The following is a 21,395-nucleotide window of genomic DNA, read 5'->3' on the forward strand; positions in this document are numbered from 1 at the left end:
CAGAATATAGTATTCCTTTTGGAGGGTGATGAAAAACCTGGCTGGCTCAGTCGGTGGAGCACGCGACTCGATCTTGGGGTTGTGAGTTCAAGTCCCACGCTGGGTGTAGAGATTACTTAAAAAAATATTCGGGGGGGCGCCTGGGTGGCTCAGTCGGTTGAGCGTCCGACTTCGGCTCAGGTCACGATCTCGCGGTCTGTGAGTTCGAGCCCCGCGTCGGGCTCTGGGCTGATGGCTCAGAGCCTGGTGCCTGCTTCCGATTCTGTGTCTCCCTCTCCCTCTGCCCCTCCCCCATTCATGCTCTGTCTCTCTCTGTCTCAAAAATAAATAAAACGTCAAAAAAAATTAAAAAAAAAATTCGGGGTGCCTGGGTGGCTCAGCTTGTGTTACGGCCAATGGAATACAAGCAGGGTGACGGATGCACATTTTGTCACTTCCTCTCTTTCCCGCTTCCTAAGCAGGATCCCAGATGTGCCCATAACCCAGATCCGACTCTGAAGACGACAATGCTCTCAGGGGTCATCAAATCGACAAACTAAGGAACCGGGATCTGGGCTGACCTCGTGGAGCATAGTATCCTGCTGGCCTCCACTGCCCGCCCTGAGTCTCCTTCTCGAGAGGGAAAGACACATGCCTTTTATTTAAGCTGATGGATTCCGGGATGCCTTTGTGATAGCAGCTTAATTTTTTACCCTAACCCCAACGCACTGCTTTTAACTTGGACACTAAAAACTGTAATGATGTTTTCCCCTGGAGGAGTTGGACAATTACAATTCTCTCTTCCCTTGTTTTTTTCTGCTTCTTTGTATATTCTCAGTACCGCAAAAGTATCGGTCATTTAGTTAAAAAGCATAGTAAGATTAAAATTTAAAAGTCCGCATTTCTTGGGGCGCCTGAGTGGCTCCGCCGGTTGAGTGTCCGACTTCAGCTCAGGTCGGGATCTCGCAGTTCATGGGTTCGAGCCCCGCGTCCATCGGGCTCTCTGCTGACAGCTCGGAGCCTGGAGCCTGTTTCAGATTCTGTGTCTCCCTCTCTCTCTTTCCCTCCCCCGCTTGTGCTCTGTCTCTCTCTCTCAAAAATAAGTAAACATTTTTTAAAAGGGCTGCATTTCTTTGAATGGTCACAGTGTGATATTGTCCCCACACAGTTCCACGCGTTCACACTGGGCTTTTCTAATCAGAATGCGGATTGTTTACGGCTTCTAGGAGGGTGGGAGTCATGGTAGGGTTAAGAGGTACAGGCTCAGGCATGCCTGGGTTTGACTTTAGGCTCTGGGGGGGGGGGGGGGTCTTGGACAATCAGCTTCACCTCCCCGGGCCTCGGTTTCCTTGTGTGTAAAACGGGAACCACATTAGCACTTCCTTCAAAGGAGAAGTCGGGAAGATTTGGTGAAATACACAGGATATTCGGTACAGGGTATTTGCTCACCAAACACTAGCTACTCATGCGTGACTGTGTTGGAGGAGTTGGAAGGGACGACAGGGCTGCCGTGGAGCAAACCGAAGCCCAGAGAGGTGGCCCGGCTGCCCCGCTCCTCACCTGGGCTCGCTGCAGCTTCTCTGTAGCCTCTGCTCGCGCCCGCTCCCCGTCGCCGGCCCGGCCCTGCACCTCCTGCAGCTGGGACTCCAGGCGGCGCCTGCGCTGCTCGCCCTCCTGACGCGAGGTCTGCAGGCTGCTCAGCTCCGCCCGTAGCTCAGACACCTCGGCCTCCAGGGCCATCCGGGTCTTCTCCCACGTACCTTTGCTCTGGCAAGGGAGAGAGACCGGCGAAGATTTATGCTTCCTCCCTCCACCGGGCAAACTCCTGCTTCAGGGTCTTGGCGCTGGCTGATCCCTCTGCCTGGAACGCCTCACTGGTCCTTAAATCCCCAGACACCTTCCTGCCCCAGGGCCTTTGCACTGGCTGTTCCGGCGGCCTGGAACATGCTTCCCTGTGGCACCGGATGGCTCACCCCCCACCTCCTTCGGTTTTCCACTCAGATGTACGTTTCCCCCAGTACATATCATGAATGTGTCGATATTGTTCAGTCTTTGCCTCTCCCGCTAACATGTGAGCTCCACCACAGAGAGCAGTCTGATCCACTACGGGGTCCCCAGGACCACCCCCAGAACATGGTATTTGCTCCACGTTTGCCGAATGAAACGAAACAAGAGCAAAATGGACACACGAGGAAACACGAGCCGGCCTAGAACCAGGAAGCCCCTCCTCTGCTCCTGGCTTCCCCTCCCCCAGCCCCTCAGAAGCCCCCTTTCCTGTCCCAACCCACCCTCCGGGCCTGTTCCAGCTGTTCGGCCAGCTCTCCCAGGGCCTGGCCGTGGCGCTGTCTCAGCTCCTGCACCGCCACTTCGTGAACACGCGTCTCCTCCTCCAGAGCCTTCTTCAACTCCGTCACCTCCTGCTCCCTCTTGGACCTTGCATTGAAGGAGGCGAACAGGGAACAGAATTTCAGAAGAGAGGCAGGGCCTTTGGGGGAGTCCTCTTGACAGCTGGGTGTGCCTCCTTTGATTGTTTCCCTTCAAGGAGGAGGATCTCACTCTACATTCCCTAAGGGGTCTGGGCGGGAACCGTGGGAGGAGTGTGGCTTTGAGGGCGAACTCCTGCGCATCCTTCAAAACCCTACCCAAAAGGCCCTTTCTCAAAGGAAGTCTTCCTGGACTTCCTCCACAGACACAGTTTAGGGGCTTTCTCTTTCCACCCACAATGCCCTGTGCTGCTCCCTTAGAGCACACTTTGTCCTGGATTGGGTCCCTTTGCCAGAATCTGCCGGGCAGTTCCTGGCAAACTCCTGTGTCTGACTCATCTCCTTCCCCCAGCTTGGCCCAGACTAGGGGCAGAGCTGATGTTCCATAATCAACTGGTGAATGGCTAAACCTTTGCGTCCATGGAGGGCTCACGCCCCAAGTCCTTCTCCCCACCGCCCCTCGCCCCGCCCCTGCCCCTCAGAGACCCCGGCTGTGCCACCCGCAGGGCAGCCCGGCCTCACCGGAGCTCCTGCTGCGCGTTGGTGGAATCCAGCGTGTCCTCCAGCTCGCTCCGTAGCGCCTCCAGCTCCTCGCCCAGGTCCCTGCGCTGCTTCTCTGCCTTGGCCCTGGCCGCCCGCTCGGTCTCCAGGTCCTCCTGGGCCTCGGCCAGCCCTGCTTGCGCCTCCCGCAGGGATTTGAGCAGCTGGGCCCGGGCCCCGCCTTCCTCCTCTGCCCTGGGGGTGGACAGGGGCCGCGGAGTTGGTACGGGGACAGGCAGAGGGCAGGGATGATTTCTGGGGGCGGGGAGGCTTGGTGTGGATTTGGGGGCGGCCCATCCCGGGGTGAAATCCCAGCTCAGCCCTTGGGCACATGCTCAGTACTCAGAGCCTCGGTTTTCTCAGCTGTAAAATGGGAATGACACCACGAGGAACCACAGGGACGCTTACCGAGCTCCTGCCACATACGACCCTTTGCTTTATCGTCTCATTTAACGACCACACCGAATGAGGAAACTGAGGTACAGAGTGGGAAAATACTTGCCCAGGTCACACGGTCAGCGAGTGGCAGAGCTGACCCCAGCAGCCTGCCTCATGGCCCCCGTGAGACACGGCCTCTTGCCAAGAGAAGCCAAATGGAGGGGCAGCATGGGGGGCTCCCTCGTCAAGCATCTGACTTTGGCTCGGGTCATGATGTCATGGTTTTGTGAGTTCGAGTCCCACATGGGGTGAGCTCGAGCCCCACTTCTCTCTCTCTCTCTTCCTCTCTCTGCCCCTCATGGGATTCTTTCTTTCTCTCTCTCTCTCTCTCTCTCTCTCTCTCTCTCTCTGCCTCTAGCTCACTGGCGCCCTCTCTCTCTCCCTCTCAAAAAAAAAAAAAAAAAGAGAGAGAAAGAAAGAAAGAAAGAAATTACACATGGAGTCATGCAGCCCAGGGTTTGTATCCCCTGCTCGGCCACCTGCCCTGGTTAAGTGACAACCTCTCTGAGCTGCAGGCTCCTGGTCCGCAAGAGGACACGACACCCCACTTCACGGAGCTGCTGGGAGGATGGCAATAAAAATAATCATAAGAGCACAAAAGGCTACATGTTGTGTGTTTCCTCTTATGTGAACTATCAGGAACAGGCAAGTCCCATGTGAACAGGAAGCAGACTGGTGCGGGGTCTGCAGGAGGGAGTCACGGGCCAGGACTGCCTGATGGGTACTGGGCTTCCTTCTGGGGGAATGAACATGTTCTGGAACAATACAGAGGTGATGGCTGCACCACAGTGTGAACCCACAAACGCCACTGAATGGTACACTTCAAAATGGTCTTGTTATGGGGGCACCGGGCTGGCTCAGTCCGAGGAGCATGTGACTCTTGATCTCGGGGTCATGAGTTTGAGCCCCACAGCGGGTGTGGAGATTGTCTAAAAATAAAATCTTTTAGGAGCGTCTGGGTGGCTCAGTCCGTTGAGCATCTGACTTCGGCTCAGATCATGATCTCACGGTTCATGAGTTTGCGCACCGCATTGGGCTCTGTGCCGACAGCTCGGATCCTGGAGCCTGCTTCGGGTTCTGTGTCTCCCTCTTTCTCTGCCCTTTACCTACTCACACTCTGTCTCTCTCTCTCAAAGATGAATAAACATTAAAAAAAAAGAAAACATAATGATAATGGGTGAATAAAATAAGGAGAAACAGTAACAGACACACCCGCGTTAGCAGAGGGCTTAGGGGACGCCCAGCGTTTTATCAGCGCTTTCTTATTTAATCCCCACACTGACCTTAGAAGAAATCACTCCCATTTAAAAAAAAAATTTTTTTTGGTTTTAATTTAGCGAGAGAGAGCATGCGTGGGGGAGGGACAGAGAGAGGGAGAGAGAGAATCCCAAGCAGGCTCCGAGCTGTCGGCGCAGAGCCCCGCACAGGACTTGAACTCACGAGCTGTTAAGATCATGACCTGAGCTGAAATCAAGAGTCTGACACAACCGACTGAGTCACCCAGGCACCTCCTGCAATCTCACCCATTTTCCCGACGAAGAAACCGAGGCCAGGGAAGCGATGCCCCAGGAGCGAGGTCAGGTGGGCAGAAGTGGGCGGGGCCCGAGCGTGAACCCGGGGGCCAGACAACGCTGCGCGCTCTTAACCACGCACACAACCTCGCGCATCGCTGATGGTGAGACACACGCTTTTCCCCACGTTTTAACGTCTCTGACCCTGAGCTGCACCGAGAACCAAGGGCTCTGCGACGGCGTGAAGCACAGCGGGGAAGAGGCATTCGCAATACCGAGCACGGAATCTGGCGCACAGTAGGTGCTCCCTGATTGCGAACGCCCGGGATTCTAATAATGCGATTCCTCTCGCGGCCACGGCACTTGTCGGATCACGGCTGATCCTGTGTCGCGCCCGGACCCGGGCAAGTTACTAGACCGGCGGGGCCTCGGTCCGCCCTCTCCTTAACCAGGCGGCCTTGGGGCTCTCGCCAGGTCCAGTTTACAGGAGCGGACACTGAGGCTCCGAGGCCGCGGGTGGAGGCTCCCTGGCGTCCCCGCCCCCCGCACCTGGCCAGGGCGGCCTGCAGTTCCACTTCCTTGCGGCCCAGCTGGGCCCGCAGCTCCTCCGCGCGCTGCTGCTGCTCGGCCATCTGCTCCTGCAGCTCCGAGCTCTCCCCGTCCAGCCGCCGCTTCAGCTTCTCCAGCTCCTGGCGGCCCTTCTCCTCCTTCCGCAGGCGGTCTGGGGGCGGGAGTGGGGGGTCATGCACCCGGGCGCCAGCCCCCAGCGCCCGGCGGCTCCCCTCCCCGAGACCCGTGGCCCCGCCCCCGGCGCTGGCCAGGGTGGGGAGAAAGCCACCGCAAGGCATCTCCCTCTGCGCCCCCCTCTTTCCAGCTTCCCGGACCCTGGGCCGGACCCCCAGGTGCCGTCCTCTCCTCCTCACCCCCAAGTGACTGCCCTGCTCCTGCTCAGTGCCTGTCTCTGCCCTGTCCTCCCCTCTCTGCCTCCGCAGCCTCCTCCTGCACCCTGTCCCTTCTGCTTCTGTGACTGAGTCCATAGCGAGGGGCGGAGAGCCCACCGTGTGTCTGAAACAGTGGGACGGTCAGAGAGAGAGGGTGACCCAAGACGCCAGGGAGAGAGCAAGAGAACGGCCATCCAGAGTGACAGAAATAACCTAAGAGCTGGGAGGGCACCCAATCTGTCTCGAGCCATCTTTCCTGACCCCCATTTAACAGATTGGACCGCTGAGGCTCCATAGCGCAGGAGACTCACCCAACATCCACCCCGCCCCCCATAACGCAGGAGGCTCCCCCGACGTCCCCACCACCACCCCGGGCCGCGGAGCGCGCACAGGCTCCCCCCACCCTGTGCAGGCTCCCCTGGCTTCCCCGGGGGGCGGCGCTCACCCTCCATGTCCGCAATCGTGGCCTCGTATTTGAGTCGAAGCTTATTGAGGCTCTTGATCTTCTCCTCCTCCTCCGCCGCCTGCGACGAGAACTCGGCCAGACGCTCCTCCAGCAGCCTCCGCTCCTGAGGGACCGTGGGGAGTGTGGGGGCGGTCAGGACAGCCCCCCTCCACGCTCATCTCCACCCTTCCCTGAGCCTTCTGCTCCCAAACCCTTCCCTCCTCTCCCATCTCTCTTGGGTCCGCAGACCTGCCCACCGGTTCACACCCAGTAACCACCAGGTAGACGCCATGGTTCCCTGCACCCCCGGCATTCATTGACCCGCCTCCCCACTCGTGGGCACTGAGGTTCCTTCCAATTCGTTTTTGCGATTGTAAACAACACTGCGCGAACATCCTTGCAGGGCGGGCGCACTCCAGTGCCTCCTGGATCCATACGGCTCAGAGTATGGTTTGTGGGCCAGCGGCATCGGCACCGAACGGGAGCTTTTTGGAAATGCTGCATGTCAGGCTGCACCCCAGACCCACGGGATCAGAATCTGCATTTTAACAAGCTTTCCATGGGATTCCTGCACACGTTAGCATTTGAGAAGCACTTTTCAAATCGTGAGTGGTTCTGGAAACCAATGCACTATGTTCGCACTACCCTTAAAAAGAAATAGAGGGGCGCCTGGGTGGCTCAGTTGGTTGAGCGCCCGACTTCGGCTCAGGTCATGATCTCGCTGTTCGTGGGTTCGAGCCCCGCATCGGGCTCTGGGCTGACGGCTCGGAGTCTGGAGCCTGCTTCGGATTCTGTGTCTCACTCTCTCTCTGTCCCTCCCCTGCTTGCACTCTCTCTCTCTCTCTCTCTCTCTCAAAATTAAATAAACATTAAAAAACTTAAAAGAAAGAAATAGAACAGAGAAGAATAGAATAGCCATTGCACCAAAGGAACGTTCCAGAAAACCCCTGTGCGTCTCTCATCTCAGGCTTCATTGCTTCGAGGAAGGCTTCCCTGACTACCCCTAGAACAGTGGAGGGACCTTCATAGTCTTCTTTTCTAACAGTTTTTTTTAATGTTTATTTATTTTTAAGAGAGAGAGAGAGAGAGCAAGCGGGGTAGGAATGGGGGGGGGGGACAGAGGATCTGAAGAGGGGCTCTGCGCTGACAGCACAGAGCCCGACGTGGGGCTCGAACTCACCAACTGTGAAATCATGACCTGAGCAGAAGTCAGATGCTTAACGGATTGAGCGTAACCGCAGGCGTCCCTAACAGTTCATAACTGTGCACGATATGTGATTATATTTATTCCCTGTGGTGACTCATCTAGCATCCCTTTCCCCCATCTCCCTGTGAGGACATGAATGGTTTTCTAGTTTGTTCAATGCCATTGCCATATACCCTGTGCCTAGCCTAGTCCTCGCTGTGACGGGTTAAAGGTGGCGGCTGATTCTTCGCCACGTCCCCACCCAGGGACAGAGTCTAATTTAAACCCAGTGAATCTGGGCTGAGCCTATGAGGGCTTTAAGTTCAGCGGTCTGCAAATCACAGCGTGCAGGTCAAACAAATCTGGCCCACCACCTATTTTTGTAAATAAAGTTTTATTGGGACACAGTCACGCTTGTTGGACTACGTACGATCTGCGGCTGCTTTCACACTACAACGGCAGAAGTGACTGCTTGTGACAGAAACACAGGGGCCTCCAGAGTGTGAAATAGTTGCTGTCTGGCCTTTTACGGACAGTATTTGCCAGGCCAACCCCTGATCTATAGAATTCAGCGTAAGTGGTGCTCTGTCAGTTCCAGAGCCTCCTACAGGGCCTGGAGGCTTCTGCTTCCCCTCCTCAGAGCCCTGAGCTGTCAGTTAAGAAATCCAGGCTCGGGGCGCCTGGGTGGCTCTGTCAGTTGAGCGTCCGACTTTGGCTCAGGTCAAGATCTCACAGTTTGTGCGTTCGAGCCCCGTGTCGGGCTCTGTGCTGACAGCTCGGAGCCTGCAGCCTGCTTCGGATTCCGTGTCTCCCTCTCTCTGCCCCTCCCTCCCTCACGCTCTGTCTCTGTCTCTCAAAAATGAATAAACGTTAAAGAAATTTTTTTTTTTAAGAAATTCAGGCTCTCCTGTGGGGACAGAAGCCACACAAAGGAGCATCGAGACACGAGACGTCCACACCCAGCCACATCACAGTGACTGCCTAAGAGAGCCACGGCTGACCCACAGAAGGATGGGAGGTAACAAAATGGTGCTTGTCTTCAGTCACGTGGCTCTGGGGGTGGGGGGGTCTTACGATCTATCAGCGATAGATAATGACACACAGTAGTTGCTCAATAAATACCTGCTTGGGCGAAGGTATGAAGAGAAAGGGTCAAAGGGAGACACGGCTGAGACTGCGAGCCGGAGACCCCTAGAGGTGGGGAAGATGGACAGAGAGACCCACGCGCCCCCAGTGCGCCCACCGCCTTCTGCCCTTGGGGGCTCACAGGCCACTGACCTTGCTCAGCTTGGCATTCTGATCTTCTAAGAGTACCAGATCTTCCTCAAATTTCTTCAGCTTGGCCTCCGTGGTCACCTTCTCCAGCTGCAGCTTCTGCCGTGCCCCTTCCTCTGCCTCAAGGTGGTTCTCCAGCTCCTGGAGGGGGCGTGGGGAGGAGAGATCAGGACCCAGGGGTTAGGGTGTGATGTGACGGCTAGAGTGGAGGGGACGGTCCCAAGCCCCTAGGGCTCGTGACTCAGACAGGTCCACACTCTGGGCGAGGCTGGGAAGGATCAAGCCTCTACTGGTCTCCCCGTTTTCATCCGGGAGCCCTGAGCCTTCACGGAGTACCCGGTGTGAGCCAGGCACCGTTCTAGGCACCGAGGGTAGATGAGAAATCTTTGTCCCTATGGAAATCACGTTCTTCTTCTTCCTTTTTTAAGTTTATTTATTTTTGAGAGAGACAGAGACGAGTGGGGGAAGAGCAGAGAGAGAGAGAGAGAGAGAGAGAGAGAGAGAATCTCGAGCAGGCTTCGAGCTGCCAGGGCAGAGCCTGATGCGGGGCTCGAACTCGCGAACCGCAAGGTCATGACTGGAGTGGAAACCAAGAGTCAGACGCTTAACTGACTGAGCCACCCAGGTGCCCCTGGAAATCACGTTCTTGTGTGTGCATGAAGACTATAAACCAGAAACATAATGAATGTATCCTAGAGATGGGCACTGTCCCCCGTGGCACCGCCCAGGCACATGTGGCAACGTGTGGTATGAGGACCAGAAATCAAGGTTGTGGGACAGCATGGATGGATGTCAAGGGCATTACGCTAAGTAACGTAAGTCAGAGAGAGAAAGACCACCGTACGATCTCATTCGTATGTGGATCTAAAAAACAAGAACAAAAACTGAGCTCACGGATACACAGAACAGGTGGGTGGTTGCTGAGGGCGGAGTCTGGGGGAGGAAGAGCCAAGGAAAGGGGTCAAAAGGTACGAACTTCTAGTTATAAAGTAAATAAGTTCTAGGGATGTAACACACAGCGTGACTGTGGTTCATGGTACTGTATTGTGTATTTGAGACTTGCTAAGATAGTAGATCTTTTTTTTTTAATGTTTGTTTATTTTTGACAGACAGCATGAGCGCCAGAGAGAGAGGGGGACAGAGGATCCGAAGGGGACTCTGCGCTGTCAGCCCAGAGCCCGACGTGGGGCTCGAGCTCACAAACCGTGAGATCGTGACCTGAGCGGAAGTCGGATGCTTAACTGACTGAGCTGCCCAGGTGCCCCTAAAATACTAGATCTTAAAAGTTTTCACAACAGAGGGGCACCTAGGGGTGGCTCAATCAGTTAAGCGTCTGACTTCCACTCAGGCCACGATCTCACAGCGCATGAGTTCGAGCCCCGTGTCAGGTTCCGTGCTGACAGCTCAGAGCCTGGGGCCTGCTTCGGGTTCTGTGTCTCTGCCCCTCCCCCACCCACATTCCATCCCTCTCTCCTTCAAAACTAAATAAAAATTTCTTTAAAAAGTTCTCACACTGGAAAAAAAAATTTTTTGTTACTATGTAAGGTGCCGGATATTAACTAGATGGTGATCGCTTTGCAACATACTGAATACTGACTCACCATGTCCTACACCTGAAGCTAATATTACGCTGTATGTCCGTGAAACCTCCACTTTTTATAAAAGGGTTCAGTATTATGGGCTGCCTCGCTATCTGGTCTTGGAAGGACCCATAATGGTCTAACCACACGTCTTCCGCCCACCCACCCTCCCCTGGCCCCATAACCCTCCATATCACGGGGACCGGGCACAGCGCTGGCTTGTGCCCTCTTGGTGGACTAATTATTCAAACAAACCAATCACATCCTCCTGCAGGAACCAGGGGTCACCTCAACCTCTCGTTACGACACAGCCTGCCTCCCACGGCCGTGGCCTATTCATTCTATGCCTGAGTCCAACTCCTGTGTGGCTCTCTGGGGTGCGGTGTCTGCCTCCCGCAGGCTGTATTTAATAAACCGCTGTCTTATCTGTCCCGAGTCTCCTGAAATGTGGTCAGTATGACTGAGGAACTGCCTTTACCAGCTTATTTAAATGTTATTTCGTTTAAATTTAAAAGCAGACACTCGGTGAATCACTGGGAAAAATTTTTAAGTATGCAATAACTCGGGTACCTAAATCCACCTTTTCAAACGAAGAAGTCATAAAACATAAACGCAGGTGAAGTTTCACTGCCAGTGAAAACTTAGCATCCGAATCCAAAGGTACCATAAGTGTAAAACACACACTGGGTTTTGAAGGGGAACAATGACAGGGCAGCCAGCCTGGGAATGCAGCAGCCTAGAGACAAACTGACCCAGGAGAGGGACAGAGAAAGAGTTCAAAGGATAGCAGCTGGATCCAGCCATGCCTGAAGCTTATGCATTCTGGAGTCTCCCATTATTGGAACCAAAAAAAAAAAAAGAGAGAGAGAGAATTTTTTTTTTTTCTTAAGCCACTTTGAGTCGACTTTTCTGCAGATTCATGGCCCAAAGAGACAGGGGTTTGCACAAGCCAAGGTTGCCAGGGTAGACAGACGGGCACGGGGAGGGGCGACCCGTGGGCACGCAGAGGCCGACCTGTATATGCTGCTGCAGTCTCTTCTTCTCGGTTTGCAGCTGGCGGCTGCACTCCTCCTCCTCGCCCACGCGGGCCTCCAGCTCCGACACCACCAGCTCCAGCTCCTGCTTGCGGGCTGCCAGCCGCCCGCGCGTCTCCTCGGCCTCGGCACACAGCTCTGCCTCTGCCCGCAGTTGCTCTGCTAGGCGGGTGCGCTCCTCTTCCAGCTGCGGGCAGGGTGGGAGGTCAGCGCTCAGCAGGCCCTGCTCCCAGGACAGTCTCGGGGGAGCACCGGGTCCCTCCTGCCTCCTGATTCGCTTTGCTCTTTTTTTTGTTGTTTATTTATTTTGAGAGAGAGAGACAGAGAGAGAGAGAGAGAGAGAGCACGAGCAGGGGAGGGGCAGAGGGAGAGGGAGAGAGAGGATCCCAAGGAAGCTCTACGCTGACAACGCAGAGCCAGGTGTGGGGCTCGAACTCACGAACCGTGAGATCATGACCTGAGCTGAAACCAAGAATCAGAAGCTTAATCAACTGAGCCACCCAGGCACCCCTGCTTTGCTCTTTGATGCCTGGAGGGCCTTCCTCCAGGTCCCCATCTGGGGATGACCTCCATCCCCCCCGGGGTCACCAGGTCAGACCCCCGGGGGCTGCCCTCTCCTTCACCTCCTCACAGCCCATCCGTCCCCAGCCCTGTACCCACTGTCCCAGGACTCTCTCTGCCCTGCCCCCTCCTCTCTGGCCCCGTGGCCCCACAAGCTTAGGCCTTACTTATCCTCTCCCAGTGGACTCTCTCCCCAGCCTCCTCCCCAGCCTCCCTCCCTCCAGTCTCTCCCTCTCCAGTCCACCTTCCAAATAGGCCCAGAGAGGCCTTTCTACCATCTCACATTTCATTTAACACTCCTACGCCTAGAAATTGAACCAAAGGAAATAATTCAGCAAAAGCAAACACAAAAACACTCAAGAAGGGGTTCACTTCACCATTACTTAGAAGCCACCAGAAAAGCTGGAAACCATGAAAAGTTGGCCGCCTGCACACCCTAGCCCTGCCCCAAGGCCGGCCCCTGCCCTGCCCGACGCTGGAGCCGGGCCCCCTGAGCATCCGGGTTCCGCAGGAGCCAGTCCCCCGCCCCATACCCCGGCTGCACCCCAGGGCCCTGCCTCCCGCACATCACAGCCCAACAGCACCCCGACGGTTTCCATTCAGCTCTGCCCCCACCCTCACCCCACAGCCCTCCGCGGCTCAGCTGGGAGCCCCGCCCCCAGGCCCTGGCTCCACCCGCGGCCCCGCCCCCAGGCCCTGGCTCCACCCGCGGCCCCGCCCCTTACCTGCGCCAGGCGGCCCTGGAGCTCGCCCACCTCGCGGGCGCTCTGCTGCTGCAGCTCCTGCACCTTCTGGAGCTCCTGGGCCCGCGCCTGCAGCACCTCATCCTGCCGCGTCACCTGCAGCAGCGGCTTCACCTGGGGGGAGGGGAGGGGAATGGCTGCTCCACTTGGCCCCGAACCGAGCAAGCAGGGCCCGCTTCCGGGTTCCAGTGGCGGCTCTGCCACCCGCCAGCTGTGTGGCCTCAGGCAGGCCCAACAGTGTCCTCTGCTATCGGGGATGATAAGAGCCCCTGCCTCACAGGGTCTTTGCAATGGGTGTATGAGCTAACGCTTGTGAAGCGCCTAGAACAGTCAGGGCCCCCCTCCCCCCCAGGCAAGCAGCGCTACACGGGTCCCCTTCTCTGCGGAACCAGCCCTGGGGTACAAGAGACATCGGGGGCTGCTGGTCTGTAGCGCAACGTTTCCCAAAGTGTGTTCCGAGTCCCAGGTCCAGGGTGAGAGATGCGCTTGACACTGTGTGATCCGGGGGGGCAGGACAGGTGCCACCCACACATGAACGACTGAAATGACAGGTTCACAGAACCGCCCTCCTCCTTGTTAGTGGGAGCCACTCTGATCATTTCTTTTTTATTATTATTAAGTTTATTTACTTATTCTGAGAGAGAGAGAGAGAGAGCACAAGTGGAGGAGGGACAGAGAGGGAGGGAGAGTCCCAAGCAGGCTCCGCACTGACAGTGCATAGCCCAATGCTGGCCTCGAACTCACGAACTGCGAGATCATGACCTGAGCCAAGATCAAGAGTCGGCCTCTTAAGGGGCAGAGCCACCCAGGCGCCCCCACTCTGATCATTTCTGTCCCACTGCTTTGTACCTGGTTCTTTAGTGTATCATGTTCTTTTCTGTCCTAACCCATGGCATTTATCACGGCTGTAATTTTATACTCATAATTTTTAAAAATCATTTTCTTTTTTTTAACGCTTATTCATTTTTAAATTTTTAAAATGTTTATTCATTTTTTTTAAAATTTTTTTTCAATGTTTATTTTATTTTTGGGACAGAGAGAGACAGAGCATGAACGGGGGAGGGGCAGAGAGAGAGGGAGACACAGAATCGGAAACAGGCTCCAGGCTCCGAGCCATCAGCCCAGAGCCCGACGCGGGGCTCGAACTCACGGACCGCGAGATCGTGACCTGGCTGAAGTCGGACGCTTAACCGACTGCGCCACCCAGGCGCCCCAGTTTATTCATTTTTTGAGAGACAGCGAGAGACAGAGAGAGAGCAGGGGAGGGGCAGAGAGAGAGAGAGAGGGAGACACAGAATCTGAAGCGGGATCCAGGCTCTGAGCCGTCAGCACAGAGCCCAACATGGGGCTCGAACCCGCGAGCTGTGAGATCATGACCTGGAGCCAAAGTCAGACGTTTAACCAACCGAGCCACCCAGGCACCCCTATTTATTTATTTTTGAGAGAGAGAGAGAGAGCACAAGCAGGGGAGGGGCACAGAGAAAGGGAGAGAGAGAGAGAGAGAGAGAGAGAGAGAGAGAGAATCCCAAGCAGGCTGATGTGTAGTGGTGAGCTCTGGGGTGGTCACATGACTCCAGCCATCCAAGGGCGAGTCAAACTCTGGAGATCTGCGGTAAGAAAGGACCACGGTGGCCTAGCTGGTTGGGGGACAAGTCTCAATCTGCTGGTGGCCCCCACGTGGAAAAGTCTGCAGGAGATCATCATGGAGGAAAAGCCAACTGGGAGGCACAGGATGTCACATACCTGACATCTTTATTCGGGCCCTTGTGCAACAAAGGGTTGGCTCAGCAGGCCTGGGTTGTCCAAACCCTGCGCAAGAGTTTGAAAGGACTGGCCCCTGCCTGGCTCCTGGAAGGTAATCTCCAAGCTCTTGGAATATTCTGACTGATAAGAGTGACTTTGTTACCTGGGGGTCTTGGGCCACATGGTATAAACTTGACCTCTGGAGGGGCTGGAGACTGGGTAACTAAGGCCAACCACACGGAGGGTCAGCCATGCCTCTGAGACTCACCGCCCCCCCCCCCCCCAATCGCCACACCGGACACTGAGGCTCGGGAGAGCTTTCCTGGTCGGCAACAGCCCATATGTGTGTCACACGTTGTTTCTGCAAGAATTAAGCACTGTCCACAGAGGACGACTGGAAGCTTGTGCCTGGTCTCTCCTGAGCTCTGTTCTGTGCACCTTTTCCCTTTGCTGACTTTAATCTCTTTCCTTTCACAGTAATAAACCGGAACCATATGTGTAATAAATAGCTTCTCTAAGTCCTGTGAGTCCTTCCAGTGAATCACTCATTCTGGGGCGGGAAGCCTTCGGGACCCCCCAACTCAGTCCTGGATCCTGAAGCTGTCCTGAATCTTTTATCTCTGCTGGTTTGAGTCAGATTTTTTTTATTTTTGGTCACCTGCCACCCAAAGAATCCTGGCTAACAAAGGTTGGGCCGATGGATCCCATTTTACAGATAGAGAAAGCCGAGGCCCAAACATAGAAGGCCACTTGCCCAAGCAGGCTTGGCCCCACGGTCCTGTCTCCTTGCTGCTCAGGCCACTTCCCCAGGTGCCCTCACCTTGATGAAGAGCCGCCACCACTGCCAGTGTCTCAGCTTGAGGTAAGCCGCACAGTTCCGCTGCATGACCCTCAGGGCACTCTGCTGCTGCTGCCGCTTCTGGAAGGCTCTGGGTGGGGAGACGGCCAAGTGGGAGAGTGAAAGCCCCTCCAGGCCCATCCCCTTAGCAAGAGAGCAAAGCTCCCTTCAATTAGTCAACCATTATTTATTATTTATTTTAATTTACTTTGAGACAGAGACAGCATAAAAAAATGAATGTTCTAAAATTTATTTTGAGGGAGGGGCAGACAGAGGGAGGGAGAGAATCCTAAGCAGGCTCCACGCTGCCAACGCAGAGCCTAGTGAGGGGCTTGAACTCACGAAGCCGCGAGATCATAACCTGAGCCGAAATCAAAAGTCGGATGCGTAACCGACTGAGCCACCCTGGCGTCCCCGTTAGTCAACCATTACTAAGTGCCTACTGTATGCAAGCACCATTCTCTCATTGGCAGATCTGTGTACAGTTTGTCGGTCCTTCTGCCCTTGACTCTCTCTGCTCTGTCCCCGCCTCTCCGTCTGCACAGACAGGCCTCCTCTTCCCCCACCTGGACCCTTCCCCCAACCTCCCAGCCTCCAATCTCTCGCATCCAGCCCATCCCCAACATGCCTCCCGAGGGATCTTTCGACACCCAGAGCTTACCCATCCCTTCTCTCTTCCTAGCCTTCCCACGGCTTCCCAGCATCCCTGGACAAGCCCCCCCGCCCCACAGCCTGGTGTCTGGGGAGTCCCTTATTGTCTGATCCTCCCTCTGGGCCGTTTCAAGGGGGAAGGAGACTCCGGCAAACTTTTTGCGCTCCTGAAACACATCACGCTCTCATGTCACTGGGTCTCTGCACAAGCTGTCGCTCCTGCCTGGAGCACCTTTCCCGTCCTCATTCACCTGCCTGGTCATCCAGGGTGACCCGGAGGCATCCTGGCGTACAGCTGGGTCTGCACACGGCACTTGTATGACCCCCGTCGAAGCGCATCCCACTCCAGACTGTGACGCTCTGTGCCCTGGTAGGTCTCCCCCACTCCAGACTGGGGTCCCCCGAGGCGCTGGCCGGTAGGGTGACCGCCGTGACCCGGTTCACCTGGGGCTGTCTTTGTTTTTGCACTGAAAATCACGCATCCTGGGGAACCTCCGGTCTCGGGCAAAGCAGGCTGGTCGGCCACCCTATGGCCAAGCCTAGATCTTCTCCGTGTCCCGAGCACCGCTCTGCACTGGACCTGGCCTGTCGGGGCCCTCAGGGACTGCAGAACCGAAAGCCCGGGCATCTGGTGACTCTATCCCTCTTTGTTTCTCAGCCCTTCTGCCCTGTTGGAGGCCCCGACACCTGGAGCCGTCTGGTCAACCCCTCCCTGCCCCGGGAGATGGCGTGGTGCCCTACCTGCGAGCTAGGTAACCCCGGGCAGCTGCCTGGAAGGACACGATGATGTCTGTGACCTTCAGGTCCCGTTCCTCTTCCAGCTGGGCCAGGACCCCTGCCCGGAAGAAGATCTTGCTCTGTCCCACACGGTAGAGGTTGGGGTCCAGTTCGAGGGCCTGGATCTGTGAGGGTGACGAAGAGGAGGGGCGATGGGGGGAGGTCCCGGACCCCCTCTTCCACCACCTGGGACCCCGCACGTGCACACATCCACACCTGCACCCCCAGGCAACGCCCCGCACTCACCATCTTCTCGCAGGCCTGTTTCCCATCCATAAAGCCCTTGGGGATGGCATTGGGCGTCAGGATCTCGTACCTGCGGCGGGGGGGGGGACGGGGGGGGGGGTTACAGCTAGGTGTCAATGAACTCCCGCCATGGCTCGGGGCTGGGCTCGGAGGGACCGACAGCGATCACAACAGGGACAGTAAGAAAAGCCAACATTACAACATTTACAGAGCAGCACCCACGGGGCGGAGGGCGTTACCACCGACAGCACTGGCAGTAAGAGCGCCACCTGGTGGACATCCGCCAAGTGCTGATCGGGAGGGTTTCACCGCCCGGCCAGCGGATCTCCCAGGGTGACTGCGAATAACAAACAGCTTGGTGCTTTGGAATATGTATTGTTTGTCAGGCCCTGAGCTAAGTGCCCTACTGCACGGTCTTCCCAACTTCTAAGTGGGAACTTAGCAACTGAGAATAAAGCAGGATACGTTTCATAAACACATTCATGTCTGTCTTCAGAGCCTTTCCCCTGCTGTGCCCTTCCCTGGATCTCAATATTTCATAAAAAAAAAATACACATTATATATACAATATGTATACACATAAACGTATATCATGGACATAATGTATGTTATATATATATGTATGTATATATGTATATATGTATATATATATATATATATATATATATATATATTTTTTTTTTTTAAGTTTATTTATTTTCTGAGAGAGAGAAAGCAGGGGAGGGGCAGAAAGACAGGGAGAGAGAGAATCCCAAGCAGGCTCCGCGCTGCGCGGAGCCCAACGGGGAGCTCGATCTCACGACGATGAGGTCATGACCTGAACCGAAACCAAGGGTCAGATGCTTAACCCGCTGAGCCACGCAGGCACCCTGAGGAACGGGGGTTTTTCACTGTATTTAAGTGGAATTTAAATTTGAAAACTGAAGCAGTGTAGGGGCGCGCGGGGGGCTCAGTTGGTTGTCCACCTCTTGGTTTCGGCTCAGGTCACGATCTCACGGTTCGTGAGCTCTAGACCTGGCTGGGCGCTGACGCTGCGGAAGCTGCTTGGGATTCTCTCTTCCTCTCTCTGGCCTTCGCCTGCTTGCACGCACTCTGTCTCCCAAAACAAATTATGAAAATTAAAAAAAAAAATGTGCAGCGGCGTAAAATATTTTTCTGTTAAACCCAACTTCACTGTTTTGCTAGGACTACATTTCAGAGCATCCGAACTTAAGGCACACTCCGTATTTCGCAGACTTGGTAGAAAAAAAAAGAATGCACAGTATTTCACTACCACGTTTTTATATTGATTCATGTTAAAATTATCTAGTACCTTAGATGTAACCGGACTAAATAAAATATCTTGGTAACATTAATTTCACCTGTTTCTTTTTTTTAAATTTTTTTTTTAACGTTTATTTTATTTTTGAGACAGAGAGAGAGAGACAGAGTATGAACGGGAGAGGGGCAGAGAGAGAGGGAGACACAGAATCGGAAGCAGGCTCCAGGCTCTGGGCCATCAGCCCAGAGCCCGATGCGGGGCTCGAACTCAAACTCACCGAGCGCGAGATCGTGACCTGAGCTGAAGTCGGACGCTTAACCGACTGAGCCACCCAGGCGCCCCACCTGTTTCTTTTTATTATTAGAAATATCGCTACTGGATCATTTTAAATTGTGGAGAAGCCTCACATTCTGCTCTTTGTAATGGTGCTGCTGTATACAATACAGCTTGTGTGAAGTGTAATTTATGTTACAATATTTACTGTATTTTTTTTTAGAGAGAGAGAGAGGGCGTGAGCTGGGGAGAGGGGTAGACAAGGGGCGGGGGAGGGAGGGAGGCAGAGAGAATCTGAGGCAGGCTCCGCCCTGTCAGCACAGAGCCTCCCTCAGGGCTGGATGTCACCAGCCCTGAGATCATGACCTGAGGGGAAATCAAGAAGGATCTGACGCATAACGGACTGGGCCACCCAGGCGCGCCTGGATTACTGGCTTCTTACACGCCAGTATTTTCTGTTCTGTCCCGTTCTATTGCATTTGTAAAGAAATGCCGATGGCAACATGGCAACGTGTCATAACCATTGCAACTTAACATAAGGCTCTAGGCTTTTAGGGAAGGCACTGGTGGGGGGGGGGGGGTACTGCTCTCCCATTCCACGGAGGAGAAAGCTGAGAACAGGAACCAGAGGAACTTGCCCAGAGTCCCCAGGCTCAGAAGTAGCCGGTAGGGGGGATGTGGGTGCAGACACGGTGGCCTCCAGACCCGAACCCCGCCCCACCGCCACCCCATCGCACTCACCGCTGCCGGAACTCCTGGAAGAGGATGCGGTTGGGGAAGCCCTGGCGGCAGATGCGGATGCCCTCCAGGACCCCATTGCAGCGCAGCTGGTCCAGCACCAGCCGAGGCTCCAGCTTCCCGGCCTGCGGAGAGCGGACACGGACACGCGGCGTCGGCGGCGCGGCCACACGGGGGCGCCACTCGCGGGCCCGCAGCCGTCAGGGGACACGGGGTGGGGGGGGGGGGCCGCCCGCCCTCCACGACGCCGTCTCAGAAACGGTTGGCGATTTCATATGGTTCAACCTAGAATGTACTGAGCACCTACGAGTGCCCGTTTAGAAATGCCTGCCCGGGGCGGAGGGGGGGGGGGGGGGGCGGGTCTCGACCAGCGGGAGAGGCCGACGATAAATGAGGTCAAGAAATCAATCCCTACTCAGCATGGGGGAAAAATAAAATGTTAAGTGCTAAGGAGAAAAGAGCAGCCCCGAGGGCAGCCGGGGAGTGGTGAATTTGCCCGGAGCATAGTCGGGGACGGCCTCCCCAGGAAGGCGATGAGTTGAATAAAACCCATACATCAGGGGCACAGTCGGTTGAGCATCCCACACTTTGATTTCCACTCATGATCTCATGGTTCCTGGGATCCAACCCCACCTGGGCTCTGAGACGACAGGGCAGCCCCTGCCTGGGATTCTCTCTCCCAATCTCAATCAATCTCTCTCTCTCTCTCCATGCCCCTCCCCCTCAAAATAAATAAACATTAAAAAAAAACCTTACATCATTATTTGGGGGTAGCTAACTTTTGTTGCTTTTTCTTTCCTTTTTTTTAATCGCTTCTAGAAAATCTAAACCATTTGAAAATTCGAACTCTACATTCTATTTTTATTTTTTATTTCTTTGTTTTCGAGAGAGAGCGCAAGTGAGCAGGGGAGAGGGGCAGAGGGAGACAGAGAGAGACTCCCAGGCGGGCTCCACACTCAGCACGGAGCCCGACGTGGGGCTTGACCCCACAACCGCAGGATCATTCTTGTTGAAAGCAAGAGTCAGACGCTCAACCGACTGAGCCACCCGGGGCACCCCCAAACTCTACATTCTAAAAGAGAACTTTTGCCTTGCTTTGCCCAGGCCCCCAGAGCGAGCCACAGAGTCCCCAGTTTCTTACAGAACCTTCTAGATCAGCTGTTCTCAACTCTGGCTATACGCTGGCACTCTCTGGGAAGCTTACAAAAAAAATCGCCAAAAAAAATAAAAAATAAAAAAACGAATGTCCTGGCTACAGCACAGGGTAGAATCTGGATCTCTGGGGGTGGGGGGGGGTAAGAATTAAACCATAAGAATCGTCATTCTGGATCTTTTTCTAGGGCCATCTAAGCAGCCTATATATCTAATATTTGTGCATCCGTCAAACATTTATTGAATATCCACTGTGCGCCAAGCACTGCTCCAGGCACTGGGGACTCAATAGTGAAAAAGGAGGTAAAAGCCTCTGCCCTCAGATTGCTTAAGTTCTGGAAAAAGGCAGTTTCTCTTTATTACTACGTGTCCCCTATTCCTTGGCAATAGGCTGCACTCCCGTGGGAGACAGCTTTGTCTCCTCTGCTGCTCTCGGTCCATGACTGGCTAGGGCTAGCCCACCCTGGCTCCATGCACGGTCATGTGACCCAGGGCTGATAATCACAGTGAGCGGCTCAGGAGTGAGCGCAAGACCCATCTTGGGCCCATGAGGCCACGGGACAAGAGACTCTCTTTCTCCTCCAGGGTTGCTGAACTAGGAGAACGAAAGTCTGGAGCCACTGGGGGCTGCCTTGCCGTCCTGAGGGGAGTAAGAGAAAGAAAGAAAGAGAATGAGATTGCTTCAGAGTGAAGACCACGCAGAGCCAAGCAAGGGAAAAATCCCTGACATCACGGTTGGAGCACCTGGATCCAGCTGTCACTGAACCCAACCTTGGGATTTCAATTAGGTAGTTTATACATCCTCATGTGTGCTTAAGTCATCTCAGTTGACTGTCTCACCATCAAAACAGCCCCAAGGAAATAGCTGGAAAGACCGGTAAGTTGAAAATGATATAGTGGACGGTCTCACATTAATATTTTGTTCTCTTCGTGCCTCCCTCCAGCCCCTCCTTTGACAAACTATTTGGCAGGCTGGAGGGGGGGAGGTGCATTACATTAA

The 21,395-nt window shown here is 54.9% G+C and overlaps 1 protein-coding gene across 1 annotated transcript in view; it reads right to left on the reverse strand.

Moving 5' to 3' along the window:
- MYH14 (myosin heavy chain 14) overlaps positions 1–21,395 on the reverse strand; it is a 91,336-nt gene that overhangs the window by 26,133 nt on the left and 43,808 nt on the right. Inside the window, 12 exon segments of the mRNA XM_045046318.1 lie at positions 1,540–1,746; positions 2,268–2,412; positions 2,985–3,197; positions 5,501–5,672; positions 6,338–6,461; positions 8,802–8,939; positions 11,393–11,599; positions 12,699–12,830; positions 15,280–15,388; positions 16,690–16,850; positions 16,972–17,041; positions 19,247–19,368. Of these exon segments, the coding sequence (XP_044902253.1) occupies positions 1,540–1,746; positions 2,268–2,412; positions 2,985–3,197; positions 5,501–5,672; positions 6,338–6,461; positions 8,802–8,939; positions 11,393–11,599; positions 12,699–12,830; positions 15,280–15,388; positions 16,690–16,850; positions 16,972–17,041; positions 19,247–19,368 (1,800 nt within the window).

This window comes from Felis catus, chromosome E2, assembly GCF_018350175.1.
Source record: "Felis catus isolate Fca126 chromosome E2, F.catus_Fca126_mat1.0, whole genome shotgun sequence".
NCBI classification, from domain to species: domain Eukaryota; kingdom Metazoa; phylum Chordata; class Mammalia; order Carnivora; family Felidae; genus Felis; species Felis catus.